The sequence below is a fragment of the Staurois parvus genome, unplaced genomic scaffold, assembly GCF_062004578.1.
Source record: "Staurois parvus isolate SC_StPar_1 unplaced genomic scaffold, SC_StPar_1.0 ptg000011l, whole genome shotgun sequence".
NCBI lineage: Eukaryota > Metazoa > Chordata > Amphibia > Anura > Ranidae > Staurois > Staurois parvus.
In genome coordinates this window covers 3,840,670-3,860,527 of record NW_028317807.1, presented here as the reverse complement: position 1 = coordinate 3,860,527, position 19,858 = coordinate 3,840,670, and the positions used below count along the sequence as shown (strand labels likewise).

General features: G+C 39.6%; 1 protein-coding gene across 2 annotated transcripts in view; it reads right to left on the bottom strand.

The window, feature by feature from the left end:
• Positions 1 to 1,923: 1,923 nt before the first annotated feature.
• Positions 1,924 to 19,858, bottom strand: part of LOC149473718 (aldehyde oxidase-like) — a 135,368-nt gene continuing 117,433 nt past the window's right edge. For both annotated transcript variants that reach the window (XM_089670206.1, XM_089670213.1), the window contains 3 exons: positions 18,830 to 18,895; positions 12,513 to 12,704; positions 1,924 to 5,023 (listed from right to left, as the gene is read on the bottom strand). In XM_089670206.1, coding sequence (XP_089526332.1) covers positions 4,802 to 5,023; positions 12,513 to 12,704; positions 18,830 to 18,895 — 480 coding nt within the window. In that variant the 3' untranslated portion in view covers positions 1,924 to 4,801. The remainder of the gene's footprint in view (positions 5,024 to 12,512; positions 12,705 to 18,829; positions 18,896 to 19,858) is intronic.

Genomic DNA, 19,858 nt, shown 5'->3' with positions numbered 1-19,858 from the left:
GATTTGGCCCATACTGTAGATGATGATGAACTTATACACAGGGGCGGACTGACCATTTGGAAACTCGGGCACTGCCCTAGGGCCTGGGGTCAGTAGAGGGCCCCATGAGATGCCCCTGGTACCTTGTTCATAGGCTTTTTTGAGTCTGGGCAAGGACACGGGGGTCCCCATGATCCCCTATTGCCCGGGGGCCCCATGAATTGTCAGTCCACCCCTGGGAGTATCTGTGGATGAGGGGGCAGAGCAGGATGCTCAGCAAATTTCAAGTAGAAGAAAAATAACTGATCTACTTACACGATCAAAAAGTCATAAAACTGTGTTACAGGGTAGACTTAGAAAAAAGTCAGTGCCCGAGTTTCCAAATGGTCAGTCCGCCCCTGGATACTCCTGTTGTTGTCCCAAAAACCAGCAGTTAGCGGAGTTACAGTATTTCAGCATAGCATCAGTTGGATTCAACCAACTGACACAGATGTTCCTGCAGTAGCAGTCTACTGCCAAGTTGGATCCAGTGATAAGGGAAAGGGAGAGGATAAGGTCTCAGACCATATTTGGGTGCCAGATATAGCAGAGGAGGAAAGTGAGGGAGGGACAAAACATCAACAAGACAGAATGTCATCCAAAAGCAGATCACAAAGGAGTTGGAGGAGAAGCTGTCCTATTCAACTGGATGGCAGAGCTCCATAAGTGTAGGGCACTGTTATCTCCCAGTACGTTCCCCAGAGCTGAGTTGTGAGAGCTTTATTCAACACGTGCCCTATAGTCCGTACTGCAGTCTCTCCCAAAAACGTGCCATACATGGTTCAGTTTTTTTCTGTAGAATAGGGGTGGTCAGACTGGAACCTGAACACACCTGCGCTCATTTCTGGTGAGGAGGAGAGCAATGGGAGCATAGAAGAAAGTGTTTGGAAGGGCAGAGTGGGATGGTAAAAGTGGAAAAACATAGTGGAAGAAAAAACAAAAAGTGTAGGAGCACAGGACAGAGGTACAGGTGTCACATACAATATCACAATAGTCAAAAGTCAGCCATTTAGGCCAGACTATAGAAGAGAGACTGTATATTTCTTTTTCTTTTTTTTTCTTACATTTTTTTCTTACACGTTTTTCATAGTAGTTCTGGATCTGGTCATTGAGGATCTGATCCAGAACCCTGCTGCACTTCTAATAGTGAACTTTTGCTAGCTGTTATAATCCAGCAATAGATGTTCTATAGCAGTGATCTATTGCTGCAGGGAACAGCTGGAAATATAACAGCTATGTTCAAGCCGCAATACTGACATGAAGTGAGTGACATCACCACACTCCTGATGTAAATACAACACAAAAGTGTTATCATTCGTATCTACAGCGTGCTTCTCTAGAGCAGTCTATACAATGATCGAAGTCCCAGGTGCTAATCTAATCCCTGTTTTAAAATGGCACTGGAGACAAACAACTGTTATTTCAGTGCCATTTAAAAATTGCAGCTGGGACTCAAATGGTTAAAAATCTTAATGGGAATCTCTCGATTTTACATAATTTTGTCACTTTCATACACAAAGACTTGCTTAGTTTACTTTTATATTTAAGACACTTTTTGTACACACTCATCTACAGCCAAGAACCTCCCATCCTGTTCTTGGATAATCAACATCTCTCTTGACACATTCCATTGTGACTGGATTAAGATGTCTGTGCTACCTGTGTGGATAAAGCTGGGGTATTTTCCCAACCCTTATTAAACTGAGAAAATGGTTTTACAAAACAAATCTAGTTGAATGTGAATAAAGATTACTAGCTATACCATAACCTTGACAAATGAGAACCTTCACAAACACTTATCTAGACAGGAAGAAAGTCAAGTGCACATTTTATATGTTCACAACTCTACGATTATGGCTCCTACAGGGGAGCAGGTGAAACAGCCTCTGTACCAGAAAATACCAATACATTTTCATAGCAGTCTTTATTCAAATAATTTATTTTTACATTTTATGTAATACTGTAAAATACTGAAAAATACACAGTATGCCGTGGAAAGTCAGTATTAAGGAAAAGAAAATCACAGATGAGATTGTTAGTTGGTACAGATAGAATGTTTTAAACAATATTTATACAGTATACATACATTTTGAAAATAATCTAAAAAGCAAAAAACTGGCAATATGTTGTTAAAAAATGGTTATAGTGCAAAGAAGAGCAATAATCTATAGGAAAAAAAACCCACTTACCATAAATCATCTTCTGTTTAAAAATGTTTCATGATAAAAATTCACAGGACAAGGTGCAAAGTGCAGTAACCCATTGCAACCAGTAAACAATCTTTCACGGTATTTGTATAATAATGAAAGAGCAGCAACATCTCATTGATTGCTCACAGTTTTGCACTATTAACATTGTATCATGTAAAGAGACCCTGTCAGTTTCTAAAGTTCTCTCCAACAGAAGAGAGGATGGAGGTCAGAGGATTGAGGCCCTGCAAGCGGCAAGGGATACCATTCAGCACTCCCAGAAGTGTTCAAAGCCTAAGCTTCTTAGAAGATGAAGCGTTGGGATGGAGGGAAGGAAGGAGACATGGATGAGTGTGAGTATATTAGCTTTCCCTATGCAAGAAACTTCAGATAGTATTTTTACAAGATCTCTTTTGGAAAGTCTAATAGCACTTCTCCACTTAATGGAAAGCTTTCCTGAGAGAATCATGGAGGCCGCCCTGCCATCTTCTTATTTTGTATATACCAGTTTTCTTTCGTGCTAACCTTCTGGCTTCAATACTTGTAATTGCTAACCCAAAATATGATTCAGAAAGTAGATGGCCTGGAACAACAGCCCCTTTATTCTTCTCCAGGAGAGGTTTGCGTTAACCCTTTCACTTCTGAAACTTTTGCTTGTTTACCACATACAGTACATGATAAAATATGCATTTTTGACATAAAACTGTCCCATAGAATAAAATGATGGTAGTTGCAAAGTTGCACAATATTTGTGTAAATGTTTGTCATATTTATAGTCATTAAAATGTACAAACACAATATTAACTCCAACTGTTCTGTTAACATATAAGATATTAACCATGTCCATTAAACAGATACTAAATATGTTAAGATTTAAAGACTTGTATGCCCCCATGAAAGTGCAAAAAACACAATACCCAAAATTGCCAATAGGCAAGGCTTTAATAACCTTTACAACTCATCAGTTTTGAGTCAACTATAAATGACAGCAATAGAAATAATTCCTTTTACTTCAGCATGGCCAGGGGGACCCAATCTGTATTACAAATTTTCAACATACAAAAAGTGCCAGATCTTTTATTTACCTCCCTTGCTAGCCGGGTATGACAGTTCTGAGCCCATAAGTGTCTAGAACTCAAAACATCTGGGTTTATTGCTCATAGGGGAGATTGGAATACAGATGTTCTCAATCTCCGTTATCCTAACAGTGCTTTTGGGGTCCCAGCAACTCATATAGGAAGGTAACCCTGTGTGGGGATGTGCCATGAACAGGGCTATGTAAGTGATCATGTGACATCACAGCCAACCAGATCATATCTATAAGACAATGCAGAATCTGTAGAAAAAATGTAAACAAAAGCTTAGGGCTGCTTCAGCTGCTGTGAGTTTGTTTACATCCTCCTACTACTCTAGCATATGATATACAGTGGCAGTAGGAAAAGGGTTAAGGGACCAGTACAGCTACAGCATGCAAAATAAGCATTTATATTGTATTATGTACATATATCTTATAGAAAGAATTCAGAAATGAGATTGATAATCCCTGTGTGTAGCAGACTTCCTGCTCAGTTCCTTTTTTGAGGTGCATTTCTATTCAAGCCTCAGCAAGAGACAAAAAAATAAATATTACAGTATCTGTAGTACAGCTTTGGTTACGCTCTTAATTGGCTATTTTGATTAGACAACTTCCTTTTGATTAGACAACTTCCAATTTGTTTGGCTCAATCACGCTACTAAAATTGTTAGCAATGAATCGCTAAGAGTAGTCTTCTCCTGGTGTGGGGGCTGTTTGGTTACAAGCTGCCTGATTTCAACCCCCTACAGTCTGCCATGGAATGTAACTGGCTTAGGCATGGTAGTGCCCCATATTTCTGAAGAAGCAGATTTATTTTAGGAAAGAATCTACCACCCTCCTTCTATATCCTGCCCATCAACATATTCTGTAAGGATCATCTCCTTTTCTCAGAATATAATAGCTGTACAGAGGAATTGTTAAGGGTAGGATATAAGTGAATGTCTTACCATGTTACTCTTCTTTATGTTATAATAACACACTTTTGGGAACATTATTGTTTTCATATTTTTATTAATATATCAAATAAACTAATAATTTTATTAAACACATTATTTTGTATGTGTGACACCTTTAAAGTCCCCTGGTATTTAGTGATACCAAAAAGCTCCTACTGCAGTGAGCAATTTGATCCATCTGTGTAATGAACGGTAGCTACTCTTAGTGATTAATTGACAGCAATTTTAGTAGCTTGACTGAGCTACTAAAATCCCCCCACTTAAATTTAGAAAGCCTTTTTTTTTTTTACAGATGTCAATTGCCCTTGCTGATTTCAGCATAATATATGTGTGTTAGGAATATTACTACCAAAAATAACCTCCCTTCTTGGGTTTCTTACAGAATTAGCCAGTATTAGCTTTTTCCACGTCCGTTAAAAGGTTAATCTCCGAATCCCCACCCTTTCTGTATTTTCTCATAAATATTTCCATCAGCTACAGCACCTTTAGGTCTGTTGATTTGTAAGTGTCTCTTAATGAGCTCTTCAATGCTAATTGCTACCCCAGTTAATTCATTTTGTGCATCAGGTTTCAGCAGTTGGTTCCTGTGTGCTTGACGTCTGTTCAGGTTCTATAACAGGTTCTATAAGGTGATTGCCGCAAGCCATCCGAATATGTTGAGGCCTGGCAGGGATGGGTAGTAAAATAGTTCCTGGTAGGCCAATGTGTTGTCGAGCAGCCAATACAGCATTCTTTATGGCAAAGAACACAGAAGAGCCAAGGAAGAGTGACATATCTTCTAGAGCCTAAACAAAACACAAGAATGAGTTAAGTAAGATTTGTAACATACACAGAACACAACAAAATAGGCTCATTCCATTACACTTTGCAACCCATACATACATACATACCCATACATAGCTTGTTTTATCCAAAAATTATTTTTGTTATTTATTGTACAGTTATACAGCCTAATGAACTTTATTTTAACAATTTTTTTTAGACAAAACAGAACAGTGAAGTATGACATTTTATACTTTATTATGGTTTACTGTCTTTGCACATTGTTATGTGGTTGAAAATAAAAATGATATTGCTGGGTTATCACTGCATTTTGTGACATTTTATGCTATTCAAGCTGTGAGCAAGGAATTTTGGCCTTTGTGTGCTTGCCAACATATTGGACCTAATTTACACACTAGGCATGACTTCTTGTTTGTAGTAAGTAGTAAAATAAAATACACTTTAACATACTAGGAGCAAAGGTTCCACCTAAACGCAGATACTTCAGAATGAATTCCATTCATTTTATTAGCCAGAACAAAAAACTTGTAGCCCTCTCTGATGGTTTTTCTTCATTGCCATGGTCTGATTTGATGGCTAAGCTCCACCAATTGTCTTACCCATGTCTAATGAGAGCTCCCTTACTGGCCACTGAGGTAGTCTTCTTGAACATTGGAACGCAATTCACATGCCTTAGCCATAACTTCAGGAGAAGGAGAACCAGCAAAAAAAGTGAAGCTAAATGACAGAGTGCTATAGATGAGGCTTTAACCTCCTTAGTGGTCTGATTATGTCAGTATTTCTGTGCTCAAAGCAGTGCATTGTTTGCAATGGAAATATGTTATTTTTTTATTGTAGGCCTGTAATTCTTAGGAATAACTCACTGAAATCTGTCCGAACAAGAGTCTAGTAAACATCCCGGATATGATAAAATTTGAAACATGAAATCATAAATTATAATATAATAAATAATAATATAATAATAAATTTAATTCAATAATGTAATCAAACCAAAAACACTGAAATTTGAAATAGAGCGCCAAGTTCGCACATCACAGAGATTAGTCGCAAAATCGTTTTCAGTGTCTGATGACGAATTTTCCCACGAATCATTATCACTCAATTCTGCAAGTGGTTCTGATTTACTATCGCTGTTCTCTAGCTGGTCTAAAACCGCTTTTGACCTAAAGGGACGCTTTTTGGACTCCATGGACGTTTCTCAGTTTTCAGGCAGAAAGAAAGTTAAAATACAGGCAGGGCACAGGACAAAGCACTAGGGACAAAATGTATGTGAAATGGTTTGATACAGTAATGTTTTACCATGTGATTTTAGTGTATTGAGTGAATGTCACTTTTAAAATTTTTGAATTTCCCGCCGGTTCCATCCTCTGTACGTCCCGTACGTCCCGACGCTCGTACGGAACCCGAAAGACGGATGCTGGCATCGGCCGGAGGATATGGCCGAGGATGCTGCAGGGAGGACATCGTGGGAGCGCAGGAAAAGGTAAGTGCTGGAGGGATCCCTGAGCAACGCTGCAGTGTATTCCCGAGTGTAGTGCGGGGTTATCGCTTGTGGTACTGAAAGTTAACCCCGAGCTACACTTGGGAATACCACCAGGGGGGTTAATAGAGTTAATAACAGCAGTCAACCCTTGGAATTTGCGGCGGACATTTGCTAAACCTATGTATGGTCAGTATCTTTTCTGCCCCTGCTTGTATTGTGATTTTTTGGGAGTAAATACCCCTTGCCATTAAGGTATCACACTATTTGGCCTCCTTTTGTTCTTTGGGCTCCGGTGGGAGCCTTTTACGTCTGCAGAGCGGCCTTTTTTCATCTATGTGTGGCAACACTATCAAGTGGCGAGGGGCTTTTGAGACCAGATCTGACCAGATCCATATGAGGACCCTAGGATTTCTGTTTTGAATGCGCATTTGGATTGCGTATCTGGTGAGTGCGCAATCTTTATACCTTTATCACCGCATCCACGAATCCAGCCATTGGAGTTCTTTGAAGACTCTCTTGGGTTTTGATCACGTTATGGACTATACTCATTATTTATAGTCACCTTTTTGCACTTTATCAGCACCTTAACATTGGTTTATATGAATGTGTATTTATTAATTTAGCGCTGCACCCCCCCCCCCCCTTTTTATGCATTCTGATTATTTTGAAGGTTTATACGGTACCTTTTTTGGTGTTCAGCTGCTATTGTCTCATTTCATTTATTTATTAATTTTATAATCTATTTTAAGCGCTCACTTGCCCTGAGATTTACTGTTTATTATTACCTACTTTGAAGTTGAGCTGCTATCCTGCAATTTTGCATAATGACCGATATATTTGAGATTAGGTCTATGAGACCGACGATATCGGATGATGTGTTTACTATAAATGAGGACACAGATGACATTAAGGGATTATTTATACAGTTACGCAACATGACCTCAGCTGAAGTCAGAACACTTTGGGATATTTCCTTTTTGGATAGATATGTTAAAGAGCATATGGTTCCCCGCTCACTGAGATGGGATATTCCCCCGGAAACAGGAGATGTCAATAGTGTATCCGAATGGTTTCAATATTTTAATTCTGCTGGGTTGGATTTATTGAAATTCCTAATTTTACGCAAAAGGAAGAAGTTAGTGTATTTGGACGGGGAAATTAATAATATACGGGATAAACTCACCCCATTTAAAGAAAAAGATGAATACAGATCGGAATCAGATAAGCTTAAGGTTTTTCTAGAACACATTGAGAAGGAACAACGAATCAAAAAACGTAGGAAATATATACGTGACCATAAAGATTATGCGGAGAATAAGGTTTTCAAGTGGCAAACAATCCATGAAGAAACAGTCACAGTCTCCCCCACACCTATGGAGGTCACCACATATATATCAAAACCATCCAAGAAAAAGAATGGTTGGAAAGGTCCCGTCCAATATCATCCCAGGAAATCTAATCAGTATCAATCACCTATGAGGGCACAGGCCCGGAATAATATACAAACATCTAATCGTTTTGAACCACTACAATCTATGCCTGATGAAAATATAGGGTCTAGGAATTGTGAATGGTATCCGGACCAAGGTTACAGAAACAATCAGTTTAAAAAACCTGCTTATTATCACAATAAGAAACCCACTCATGGTCATAATAATAAAGGAAATGTTTATTATGACTCCCCTGCAAATTACTATGGTACACCATCGAGAGATGGTAACTGGAGGCCATCTGGCCCCAGAATATATGGTGAATACCAGGGGGGTTATCAATATAATCCACCAAGTGGCCCTAGAGTATATAATGAACAGGGGGGATACCAACATGACCCACCATGTGGCACTAATGTTTATTTTCCACCTCCATCCAATAATCCTAGACATCAGGGTGATAATTCTAAATCAGCCCCGGTGCATTTTTTAGGAGAAGGGAACATGCGCAAGAGAAGCGCTCGAACAGAGGACAAAGGGGAGGCAAAAGGGTCAACAAACCCAAAAAAGAGGAAAACGTAAAAGAGAAGGGAATTTTTAACCTTAGTGGGAAGGAACTTACATCCCAAGAAATTAGTTTATTGGACAAGGGATTAAAATTTGCCCCTCATAAGAAGCTTGATAAGTTTCACACATTTATCGATGTGCATAGATTTATTAGGTCATTATCATTAAAAAGGTATTTTTCTCAGAATCCTATTACCAGAAATATATTCAGTACCAATACTTATTCTAATTTACGTAATGCATCCCTGTTTAACCCCCCTCCACAGGCTCAAAGCTATGTAAATGTGTTTAAAGAGACGGTTCTTAAGGATTTGGCTGCTGTTAAAATTAAGAACCACAAGAATAATCGAGAAGTTTCAATAGCCATAGATTCCCTCCTTGACCGGAAGGATTTAGTCATACGCCCTGCCAATAAGGGAGGAGGAGTGGTAATAATGGATAAAGAAAATTATACCAGAGAAGTGCATAATATTCTTAGTGATACTGAGACATATTGCGTCCTGTTGAAAGACCCTTTAAATGTATATAAAAAATCTCTTAAGGATATCATTACCAAAGGGTATCAAGATAGAATAATCAATAAAAAAGAGAGGGAATTTTTGTGTCCCTCTGCTCCTAGGCTACCAGTTATGTATATCCTTCCGAAGGTGCATAAGGACCCATTAAATCCTCCTGGTAGACCCATCATAAGTGGGATCGGATCCTTGTGTTCTAGAGCTGGACAATACATTGACTACTTTCTGCAACCTTTGGTACGAACCACCCCTTCCTATCTTAGGGACACGAAGCAGGTCCTACAAGAAATTAGGAGCCTCCCTTTGGATAAAGATACATTTTTAGTAACGGCAGACGTTACATCATTATATACCAGTATTAATCACTCTCATGGCATGCAAGCGGTTGAATTTTATCTGAAAGAATCTGGGATGTCTGTTTTACACCAAACTTTTATTCTCACCCTTTTAGACTTCGCTATGACCAGAAACTATTTTTGGTTTGATGGTATTTTTTATCTACAGACAAGGGGTGTGGCTATGGGAGCGAAATTCGCTCCCAGCCTGGCCAACCTATTCATGGCCAGGTGGGAGGAAGATGTCATTTATGCCAGGGATTGGCCAGAGCTTGTTTTTTATAAACGATATATAGATGACATTTTGCTCTTTTGGAGAGGAGAGGAACAAGCACTAGTGAACTTCTTTGGGACTCTTAATAATAACACGCTAAATATTAGACTTACTTATGAATATAGTAAGACCAGCATCAACTTTTTAGATCTAACATTAATAAATTCTAATGGAGCTGTTGCGACCTCTTCCTTTTTTAAGGAGACGGATCGCAACAGCTACATTCCCACTAGTAGTTGCCACCACCCGTTGTGGCTTTCCAATGTACCTAAGGGTCAGTTTCTTAGAATTAGAAGAAACTGTACCTCAGTGGACACTTACCATATACAGGCCTCTGTTCTGCGAAATAGATTTATCGAAAAAGGATATGAACAATCTCATCTCACTCATATTATGCAAGAGGTGGCAAACATGGACAGAGAATCATTATTAACTGATAACCTTACTTGCAAACCTCCTAAGATTTGTCCTTTTGTGACTACATTTTCTGCTCAGTTTAAAACAATTACGAGAATAATTAACCAGAATTGGAAAATTCTTAAAACGGATCCGGTTTTAACTAGGATCTTGCCGGATAAGCCGGAGATTATGTTCAGGAGGGCACAACCTTTGAGAAACGCTATAGCCCCTAATATCATTAACCCGCCCATTAAAACAACGTTTTTTAACAACATGGTTGGATTTTTCCCGTGTAATAATTGTATTATATGCACATGTAATGGACACAGGAAAAGGAGGATTGATGACTTTACATCCACCAGTACTGGGAGGACTTATAAAATCAATAACTTCATATCATGCAATAGCAGATATGTCGTTTATCTTTTGCAATGTCCTTGTAAAAAACAATATGTCGGACGTACCACCAGGAGACTCAGAGACCGACTGCGGGAACATGTTAACAAGGTGAGAAAGGGTTACAAAGAGCACTCGTTGTCAATGCATTATAGGACACATCATAACAGAGACCCATCTTCCTTGATATTTGCAGGAATCGATGTAGTACAAAACCACTGGAGGGGAACGAATAAAAAGAGAACAGTTTCCCAGATGGAAACTAAATGGATTTATCAAATTGATTGTATGCGTCCTAAAGGACTTAACATAGATATGGACATCAACTGTTTCATTGACAACAGTTAGTATCAGTATTATTCCCCCCACTACTTTATTGTCCCTCTCTCTCCTTTTATCATCGGCCGACTTTATTGCGGCTGATTTGGTTTTAGGTCATAGCGAAGTCAATTTTATAATTATATATATTTTAACATAGGCTTATTCTGCTTTTAACCATTGTATTTTATTATATGTTTTTTACATGATTGTTGTAATTAAATTTAATATGTTATATGTTTTTCTATATTTGAGATATTGACTGTGAGTCTATTAAAGAGTGTGGTACCAACAATGACCACCAGGCATAATCTAAATTTGACTATTTGACATTTTATATTTTAAATTTGACTTTTTGGCATAGAGAAATTATTGTTTATGCACGTGCTGACCAGACTGATAACAGTACTGTCTGCCTTTAATTTGCGCTGCATATGAGGTTTTGGGCAATAAATCATTATTATGCCATAAGACTGTGTAACTCCGTACTGACGGCGCTGATCAGACTATTCATGGGGCTGTCCTGCCTTTGATCTGCGCCGCGTATAGGTTCCTGGGCAACACACCTTTCAATGGTGATCATCGTTATGCCATTCACTGTGTAACTCCGTGCTGACAGCGCTCGCGCATGCGCTGTTCGGCGGGCTACATGAAAATGGCACCCGATACGGAGACATTTGCTGATTGGAAAATGGTGCGCGATCACAGCGCATGCGCCACTTTCCTTATTTAGGTCCTACACTGACGTCCACCGCTGTAAGCTAACCCCCTATGACTACGTGCCTTCGCACGAAACGCGTCAGAGAGCGGCTACAGCGGTGTGACGTCACGCCGACCGGCGCCACGAGGGCCCCGGCGGCCATTTGCTAAACCTATGTATGGTCAGTATCTTTTCTGCCCCTGCTTGTATTGTGATTTTTTGGGAATAAATACCCCTTGCCATTAAGGTATCACACTATTTGGCCTCCTTTTGTTCTTTGGGCTCCGGTGGGAGCCTTTTACGTCTGCAGAGCGGCCTTTTTTCATCTATGTGTGGCAACACTATCAAGTGGCGAGGGGCTTTTGTGACCAGATCTGACCAGATCCATATGAGGACCCTAGGATTTCTGTTTTGAATGCGCATTTGGATTGCGTATCTGGTGAGTGCGCAATCTTTATACCTTTATCACCGCATCCACGAATCCAGTCATTGGAGTTCTTTGAAGACTCTCTTGGGTTTTGATCACGTTATGGACTATACTCATTATTTATAGTCACCTATTTGCACTTTATCAGCACCTTAACATTGGTTTATATGAATGTGTATTTATTAATTTAGCGCTGCACCCCCCCCCCCCTTTTTATGCATTCTAACCCTTGGAATTTGTGCTTAGGCTGCAGTTTTGATTTTAAAGCTTTTAAAATGAGCAAAGGTTTAGCTGCTAGATATACAATATCTAATTGTAAAATTAATTAATTAGCATAGACAAAATTTACACTCCAGTGATATTGGGACCACCAAAATACCTTTTCCACGATTCTTCGGGTCCTCAGTCATACTGGGGTACCTTTTGGAGAATGCAATAGGATAGGGGACAAAAGGGTGGTTAGAAAATATCCCAATAGTCTAAAGTGTGCAGCACAGAGAAGGGAATTAAGTCTAGGCTCCTATATGTGCAGGTGAGGAATGCGTTTTGGATGGAAGTAGTGTTCAGCCCAGGAATGGCACGCTTCCATCTTTGATCATTTTTGTAACATGATCTCTTTGATTTACTAAATTCTTCTTTCAACTTGCCTTAGGAGAACATCTCACATATGGGTTGGGAGATGATGGTAGCAGGGAGACATTGAGCTGTTCAGGCATAAATTTGCTGCTCACAGCAACTGCTTGGCTGGACTGTTCTCCATTAGTAAAAGATGATGGCATCACATACTTCAGATCTTCATTTATATAAAGTCCAAGCCCTCGGTTTAATGCATGTTTGACCTATAAAACATGAGGTATAAAAGCAGTTATTAAATCTTCTGAATACTCCAAGATGGGTATGTATACAAAATTTTGAAATTACATAAGGGATAGTATGTCTTTACAAATGTCCCTCAAATATTTCACATTCAGTGAAAGCAAGCACTAGAGAATTGACACCACACAGCAGGAGTATGGACAGGTAAAAGTACCGCACTTCTGCTGGCCATACATAGTTCAGTTTTTTCGTTCACCCAGTGGACTGAAAGAAATAAAATGAACCGATTCCGCCACTCGAAGTGGATGGGGGAATCCTCCCTGCTTTGTTGTATTCTTACAGCAGGGGACTCCCCCACTATCAAAATACAGAGATCAGTGCTGCAGCCATTGCTGAAGTGCCAAAAATTTGATCTATCGTTAGCTATCTTTACACTTGTAGATTATTTTCATGCATATAAATTGGACCTTTTTCTACCTGTCTACCCATTAACACATTCACTAATATTTACTTCTTTCCCCTTCCTTGTCCTTCTTTTTTATCTGACATTTAGATGACTATTTAACCACTTGACCTCCAGAGGATTTACCCCCCTTAATGACCAGGCCTCTTTTTGCTACTCGGCGCTGCACTAATTCAACTGATAATTGCGCGGTCATGCAATGCTGCACCCAAATGAAATTTACGTCCTTTTTTTCACACAAATAGAGCTTTCTTTTGGTGGTATTTGATCACCTGTGCGCATTTTATTTTTCACGCTATAAACAAAAAAAGGCCAAACATTTTGAAGAAAAACAATATTTTTTACTTTCAGCTATAAAAAATATATAGTAAACTCAAAGTTGGTTATAAATTTAGGCCAAAATGTATTCTACTACATGTTTTTGGTAAAAAAAATCCCAATAAGTGTATATTGATTGCTTTGTGTGAAAGTTATAGCGTCTACAAACTATGGTATAGATACTGCAATTTACGCCATTTTTTTGCTATACAGCACTGCGCTAGTTTAACAGACAATTGTGCGGTCATGCAATATGGTACATAAATTAAATTTACATCCTTTTTTTTCCCACAAATTGAGCTTTCTTTCGGTGGTATTTGATCGCCTGTGCGTTTTTTTATTTTTTGCGCTATAAAAAAAAAGGCTGACAATTTTGAGGAAAAAAAACAATATTTTGGACTTTTTGCTATAAAACATGTCCAGTAAAAAAAATAAAAAATCAAATTTAGTCATAAATTTCTGCCAAAATGCATTCTGCGACATGTCTTTGCTAAAAAAAAACCCAATACGTGTAAATTAATTGGTTTACGTGAAAGTTATAGCGTTTACAAATGGTGGGAAAGATACTGGGATTTTTAGTTTACTGTTCATGTACCTAGGGGTGTGGCAAGGTGCGTTGTTTGCCTAACTACTTTGTGCTTTAAGAAATGCCTTTTAGCCATTTTGAAAAGTCTGGATGCAATCTATATTGCAGCTAAAAATATCAGTTGTTCCCAGTAGTAAAATGGTACAGCTGATCTAAAGTCTAATTCCAGAATTTTTTGTTAGTTTTGGATCTAGTGGTGAAGAGTTGAAATCTGTCTGTTTTTTATTATTGTCTGTGATCCCATTAAGATGATTTTTTACTCATTTCATGTCCCTGTAATGGCTGAACAAGAAATGGGGAATGCTGTCTACACTAGGAGAGTGAGACAGACAATAAAGTCATTGTCATAAGTTATAAACCTTTTTTTACTATATTAAAACATGTATCTATGATGTAATTTTCCATCACTTCTTGGCCTCACAGAATGTTAGGGTAAATCTCTCCACTAGGGGAAACAGAACAGAAGCAGTGACCCTTTTCCTACTCTATCCATAACTAAACAGACGTTTGGACTCTAATTGGGCTATAAAGGGACTGAGAATTAAAATATGTGTACCTTTCCTTTGGTCATATAACTGTCGTAACTGCATTTCCAAAGGAACGAAGCAGGGCACCAGGTGAGTGTGAATTAAAAACAATTACACTTTATTAATGCTCACTTACATAGGGAAAAACCTGTAGTCAGCTCTGGTGGTCGAGGTGGTATGCAGACACAGCTCTCTCCAGTGTGAATGGACTGATAAAAGCTGCAGGGCACAGGCTGGGACCCGTTCATGGGTAGATACCAGCAGTGCCTCTTCCCTCACTCCCGCCAACCGACAGAAGATTGTGATAGGTACTGGTGAATGACCAGTTGGCGGTCCGCAGCTCATTTCTGAGGCCCCCATAGTAAACATGAATTGAATAATGAAGGCCTTCTCTTTTTGTTAACAAATCTGAAGAAATATACCGGTACCTTATCTAATATAAAGGACAATATCCAGGTAACATTAACAAACCCTATTTATAGAATCACAGAGAATAAACTGAACTGGATTGAATTTATAGTAGGTGTGCAAAAGAAAACAGGATCTGAATTGGAAAGTCTTGTTTTAAGTTAATAAGCCTCATGCATGGTCTAGGCCAGAGGTCTACAAACGTTTTAAACAAAGGGCCAATTTACTGTTTTTCAGACCTTGAGTGGGCCAGTCTGTCAGTGTGAGTAGAAAATGCCCTGGCGTCAATGGGAATAAACAATACCCCATCGTTGGTGTCATAAGGAGGTATTGAGCCCCATTGTTGGTACCAGGGGAAGGAATAATGCCCCATCATTGGTGTCAGTGAGAGGAACTGTGCCGCATTGTTGATGTCAATGGGAGGAATAGTGCTCCATCATTGGTATCAGTGGGAGAAATTGTGTCTCATCGTTGGCTTCAGGGAAAGGAATAATGCCCCACCATTGGTGTCAGTGAAAGGAATACTGTCCTACTGTTGGTGTCAGTGGGAGAAATAGTGCCCCATCAGTGGTATCCGGGGAAGGAATAGTGCCCCATTACTTATATAAGGGGAAGGAATATGCCCCATCATTGGTGTCAGTGGAATTGTTCTCCCTTGTTGGTGTCATTGGGAGTAATAGTGCCCCAAGGGCCGGGTATAGGCAGACAAAGGGCCACATAATAGGCTGTGGGGTCCAGTAATAGCCACTAGCAAGTAGTATAACTGCTTCACTTGACTACATGCACCAGAAAGAGTTAAAGCTAACCTTACCTGCACTCACATCAGCCCAATGCACCCCTACAACTCAAAAATCATGTACTTTGGGGGCATGGTGTCAGGGTCCTGTCCACGGCAGAAGTTCTGGAAGATCTGGCATTTCTGCCAATACTCTACATGGCCGCAGAAGGACACATCAGCCTCCGTCTGGTGGCAGACGGCCTTTTTAAGGAGGCTCATCACTTCCTCTGGTTGCTGGATGATCTCTAGCTCCCCATGCCCTTTTCTTGGTTCCTGTTTCCTGTGATTCTGACTTGTGATTTCCTGTTACCAACTTGCTCCTGGACTTGCTCCTGGACCTGTCTACTCTGATTTACCCCTGATCTGACCTCGGCTTGGATTACGGATACTCTCTCTCTCTCACACCTCTGTGAATGACCTTGGCTTTCCCATCTGACTACGTCCTCTCTGATTCCCACCTGGTACCTGACCTTGGCTTGAACCGACTACCCAGTAAACATCCAAATCCCGGAAGGGCTTGCATACCACGCACAGGCGCCTCCTGTCTGCAGACCTATCTCCGTGCACCAGCTGTGCTTCTGAGTGGACCACCGACCAGCACTCCTACAGGCGACCTGTGCAACTTTGGGCCTGACTCCTGCTGTCCCACTCTCAGGGGAATCCGGAACTTAGCCCCAAGGGAAGCCCTCTCTCCATTGGCCTCCATCACCAGGTACGTGATATATGGTTTAATACAAACACTAACCCCACTTCCCAGAATTAAGTCCTTGGTGCCAGAGCGGTAGGGATAAGCCAAACTGGCCTTTGTCCAGCAAAGGTTCTTTAAACAATACTGAAGTTTGGGTGCCAATTTCAAATACTATTAAAGTCACTGGAAGCCAAATGTTTATAAGCGTAATCTCCATGTTCTAGGCTAATGGATAAGGAATTGTCAAACAAATGGCATGAGGGCCTGGACAATGCCAATGGGAGCATTTACAAAAACAAAAAATCATTTTTTAAAACACTGTTTGGCAGGGAGCAGTGATTGTAGTAACATTAAAAATGCAAAATTAATTTAGCCCATTCATAAAGAGGGTAAAGCAAATCCTACATATGTCAAAGTTGTCTTTGCAACTTTGACATATGCTAGTAAAATTGTATATCAATGCACCTGCTTAATGTATCCAGGTGAGTTATACCTTGTTTTTTTTCAGGAGAAATTGGGCTTTCATTTGGTGTTAAATGGTAATGGCTATATCTTGCTGTTCTTTATTACCAGAGGAAAACTGGCACAAAATAGTCAAAAAAAGTTTTTTTTTCAATTTAGCTGTATATTTGTTGCTATTATCATAACCTACAGCCAAAGAACAACACAAAATACATTCTCCAACTCCTGACAGGACAATCAGGTGATTGGCAACCAGGCTTCCTGTTTCCCAATTGTTAGTACAGGGCCCCGGGCTTTCATTGATGTCCTTGTGCTGGGAGTGCACTATAACACATGTACGCATATATGTGGACTCACAGAAGACCCACATCTGTAAGACCAAATGTATGTGTACATACTATATATGTACACGCACTCGGACATAGTTTAAATAACATGACCGACGGAGCGGGGTTCTCCTAAAAGTCCCTTTACCTTGATGAAAGTATGGTATGGATGTCAAGGGGAACCCTATGTAAGAAAAAAAAAAACATGGGTTCCTCAAATTTCCATAACAATCCCCATGACATAATTGACCAGATATGGTCATGTCCACATTGGCTATGTCCCTAGTTGGTCAATGACATCACCTGGGAGACCCTGGTGCTGTCATTCACAGGAAAGCAGTGACAGGGATTGCCTGGTGAAGCCACCATGTCATAAGCCTCCTTTTTGTGTTTTATTTAAGCAGTGTAGGTGAAAAATCACATTAAAACAAAAGCAGATGAACTAGGTTCCCGCAAAATATTTAAGATCAAAGGTTCTCCTTTCATTTAAGAGTGAGGAAAGGTTTACACCATACACCCACAGAAAGTATTATTACATGTGAAATAGTCCTGCTGTGATGTCTTTACAGACTCTACGCTTACCTTGAGCCTTTGAGGCCTTGTACTTCCACAAATCATTCCCCAGCACCACTAACTGATTCTTCTACTGACACGCTCCATTAGGTTCTTTTCACACAGGCATTTGATCAGGTCCGCCTCTCAGCTTCTCTTCGAAGGTAAATGGAGCTGTATGTACTGGCAGATGTAAACGGACTTGTGTCCATTTACACCTGCCTACCTCTGGGTCTTACCAGGTCAGGATTGAAAGAAGCCTGATGTAAATGGACAGTGGAGTCCATTTACATTTGGCCACTCATAGAGTTCAGGAGGGTCCACCCTTGCCCAGGGTGCAGAAACTGAATAGGCAAGGATGTGACTCTGATCAGCAAGGGATCTGCTCACTGAGGAGCTTTAGTTGTACTTTAATGCCTTCTGGTACATGTTGTTAAGTAAAATTCTCATTTTGTCTAGCCCAGGCAAAGTAAAAGCTCACAATCACAAAGAACTTGTAAGCAGAAAATATATAAATCCATTAAAATGAATATATTTAGTAGTAGTTGATCCCATTTAACTGGACTTGTTCTGTAAGGTTTTGACATTCACTCAAGTAGAGTCTTCAGTGAAGCTGCAGTACTTGGATGAGTAGTAATCTTCAACATTACAGAACACCTCCAGCTGAATGTGACTGACTACCAGGGGCAGACTGACCATTTGGAAACTCGGGCACTGCCCAAGGGCCCGGGGTCAGTAGGGGGCCCCATGAGATGCCCCGGTACCTTTTTCATAGGCTATTTTGAGTTTGGGCAAGGACACAGGGGCCCCAGGATCCCCTATTGCCCAGGGGCCCCATGAGTTGTCAGTCCGCCCCTGCTGACTACTATGTAAACCATGATCTGGATAAATGATATCCTTTACAGAAAGAGTAAAATGTATACTTTTCTAAACAATAGCATATTCTTATGTTGAATTTTAGACATGTGCAGTGGTAAAACATATAACAAGCAAATACATATAAATTAGAACATACACTAAGTATTTATTTCTTTACAAACCTGTTCGACGACTCCAGCCTCATTCATAGTGGATCCGACATCAATCACTACATCAGTTCTTAGATTCTGTAGGGAAATAATAGTCATTTAAGATGTCAGCTAAGGACATGGAAAGGCATCAAAGGCTATAGTTCTGTACTGCTTGTACAGCAGCACAAGTCTCCAATTAGAAGAGGTGCTATGGGAGCAGTGTTTTCCTTTTTAATAAATCTTAACATACTTGCTGCATTGTGCCAAGTTCATGAAGTTACATGTCTTACTGCGCTACTCTTACCAAATAGCATCTGTATTATGGAAGTACTGATGTGTATAATAGAAAAGCTACTGTATCTAAAATCTTAGATGCATTGCCTTTTCATAACTTATCCCAAGCAATCAGTAATCATTTTCATTAGTCTTACTATATTGGGCAGTGGAAAGCTGTACAATTAACTTTTTTTGACGGTTTAATGACAGGAGGATAATGAAATGCAGGAATAAAATTTCTCTATCTATTTTTAATAAAATACTGTATGCTTTTAAAATTGTGTATTCCTGAAAAGCTTGAACAGTTGAAAGGTGACACAGAGGAATATACTATCTATCTATCTATCTATCTATCTATCTACATATCTATCTATCCTCTGGTAAGTGCAACTTTTTTAAAGAAATATCAGGATGTTTATAGGAATCATGGGGGTGTATCTATAAGGCACTGAATGTGACATTCACAAAACATTCACTGCTTTATAAATATGCCCCATGGAGATAAATTGAATAGGACACTTTTCTCCTTTAGTCATGTGCCTATCCTTTTTGATGTAAAATGTGGCCTTGAAAAGCTGAATACCAGGCACTCCATAAAACTAACAGGAAATAACCTAAACTTTGCTAACACTGAATATGTCTTTTTTTTCTTCATAATTAAAAAAAGGCTTGCCAAAAAACGTTGCTCTAACAATTTATTTCTGTATTATCTATGTTTATGCTTTTGAAATATGTACAGATTGAGGCTGCTTCAAACTAAAACGTCCAACGAGAAATGCACCA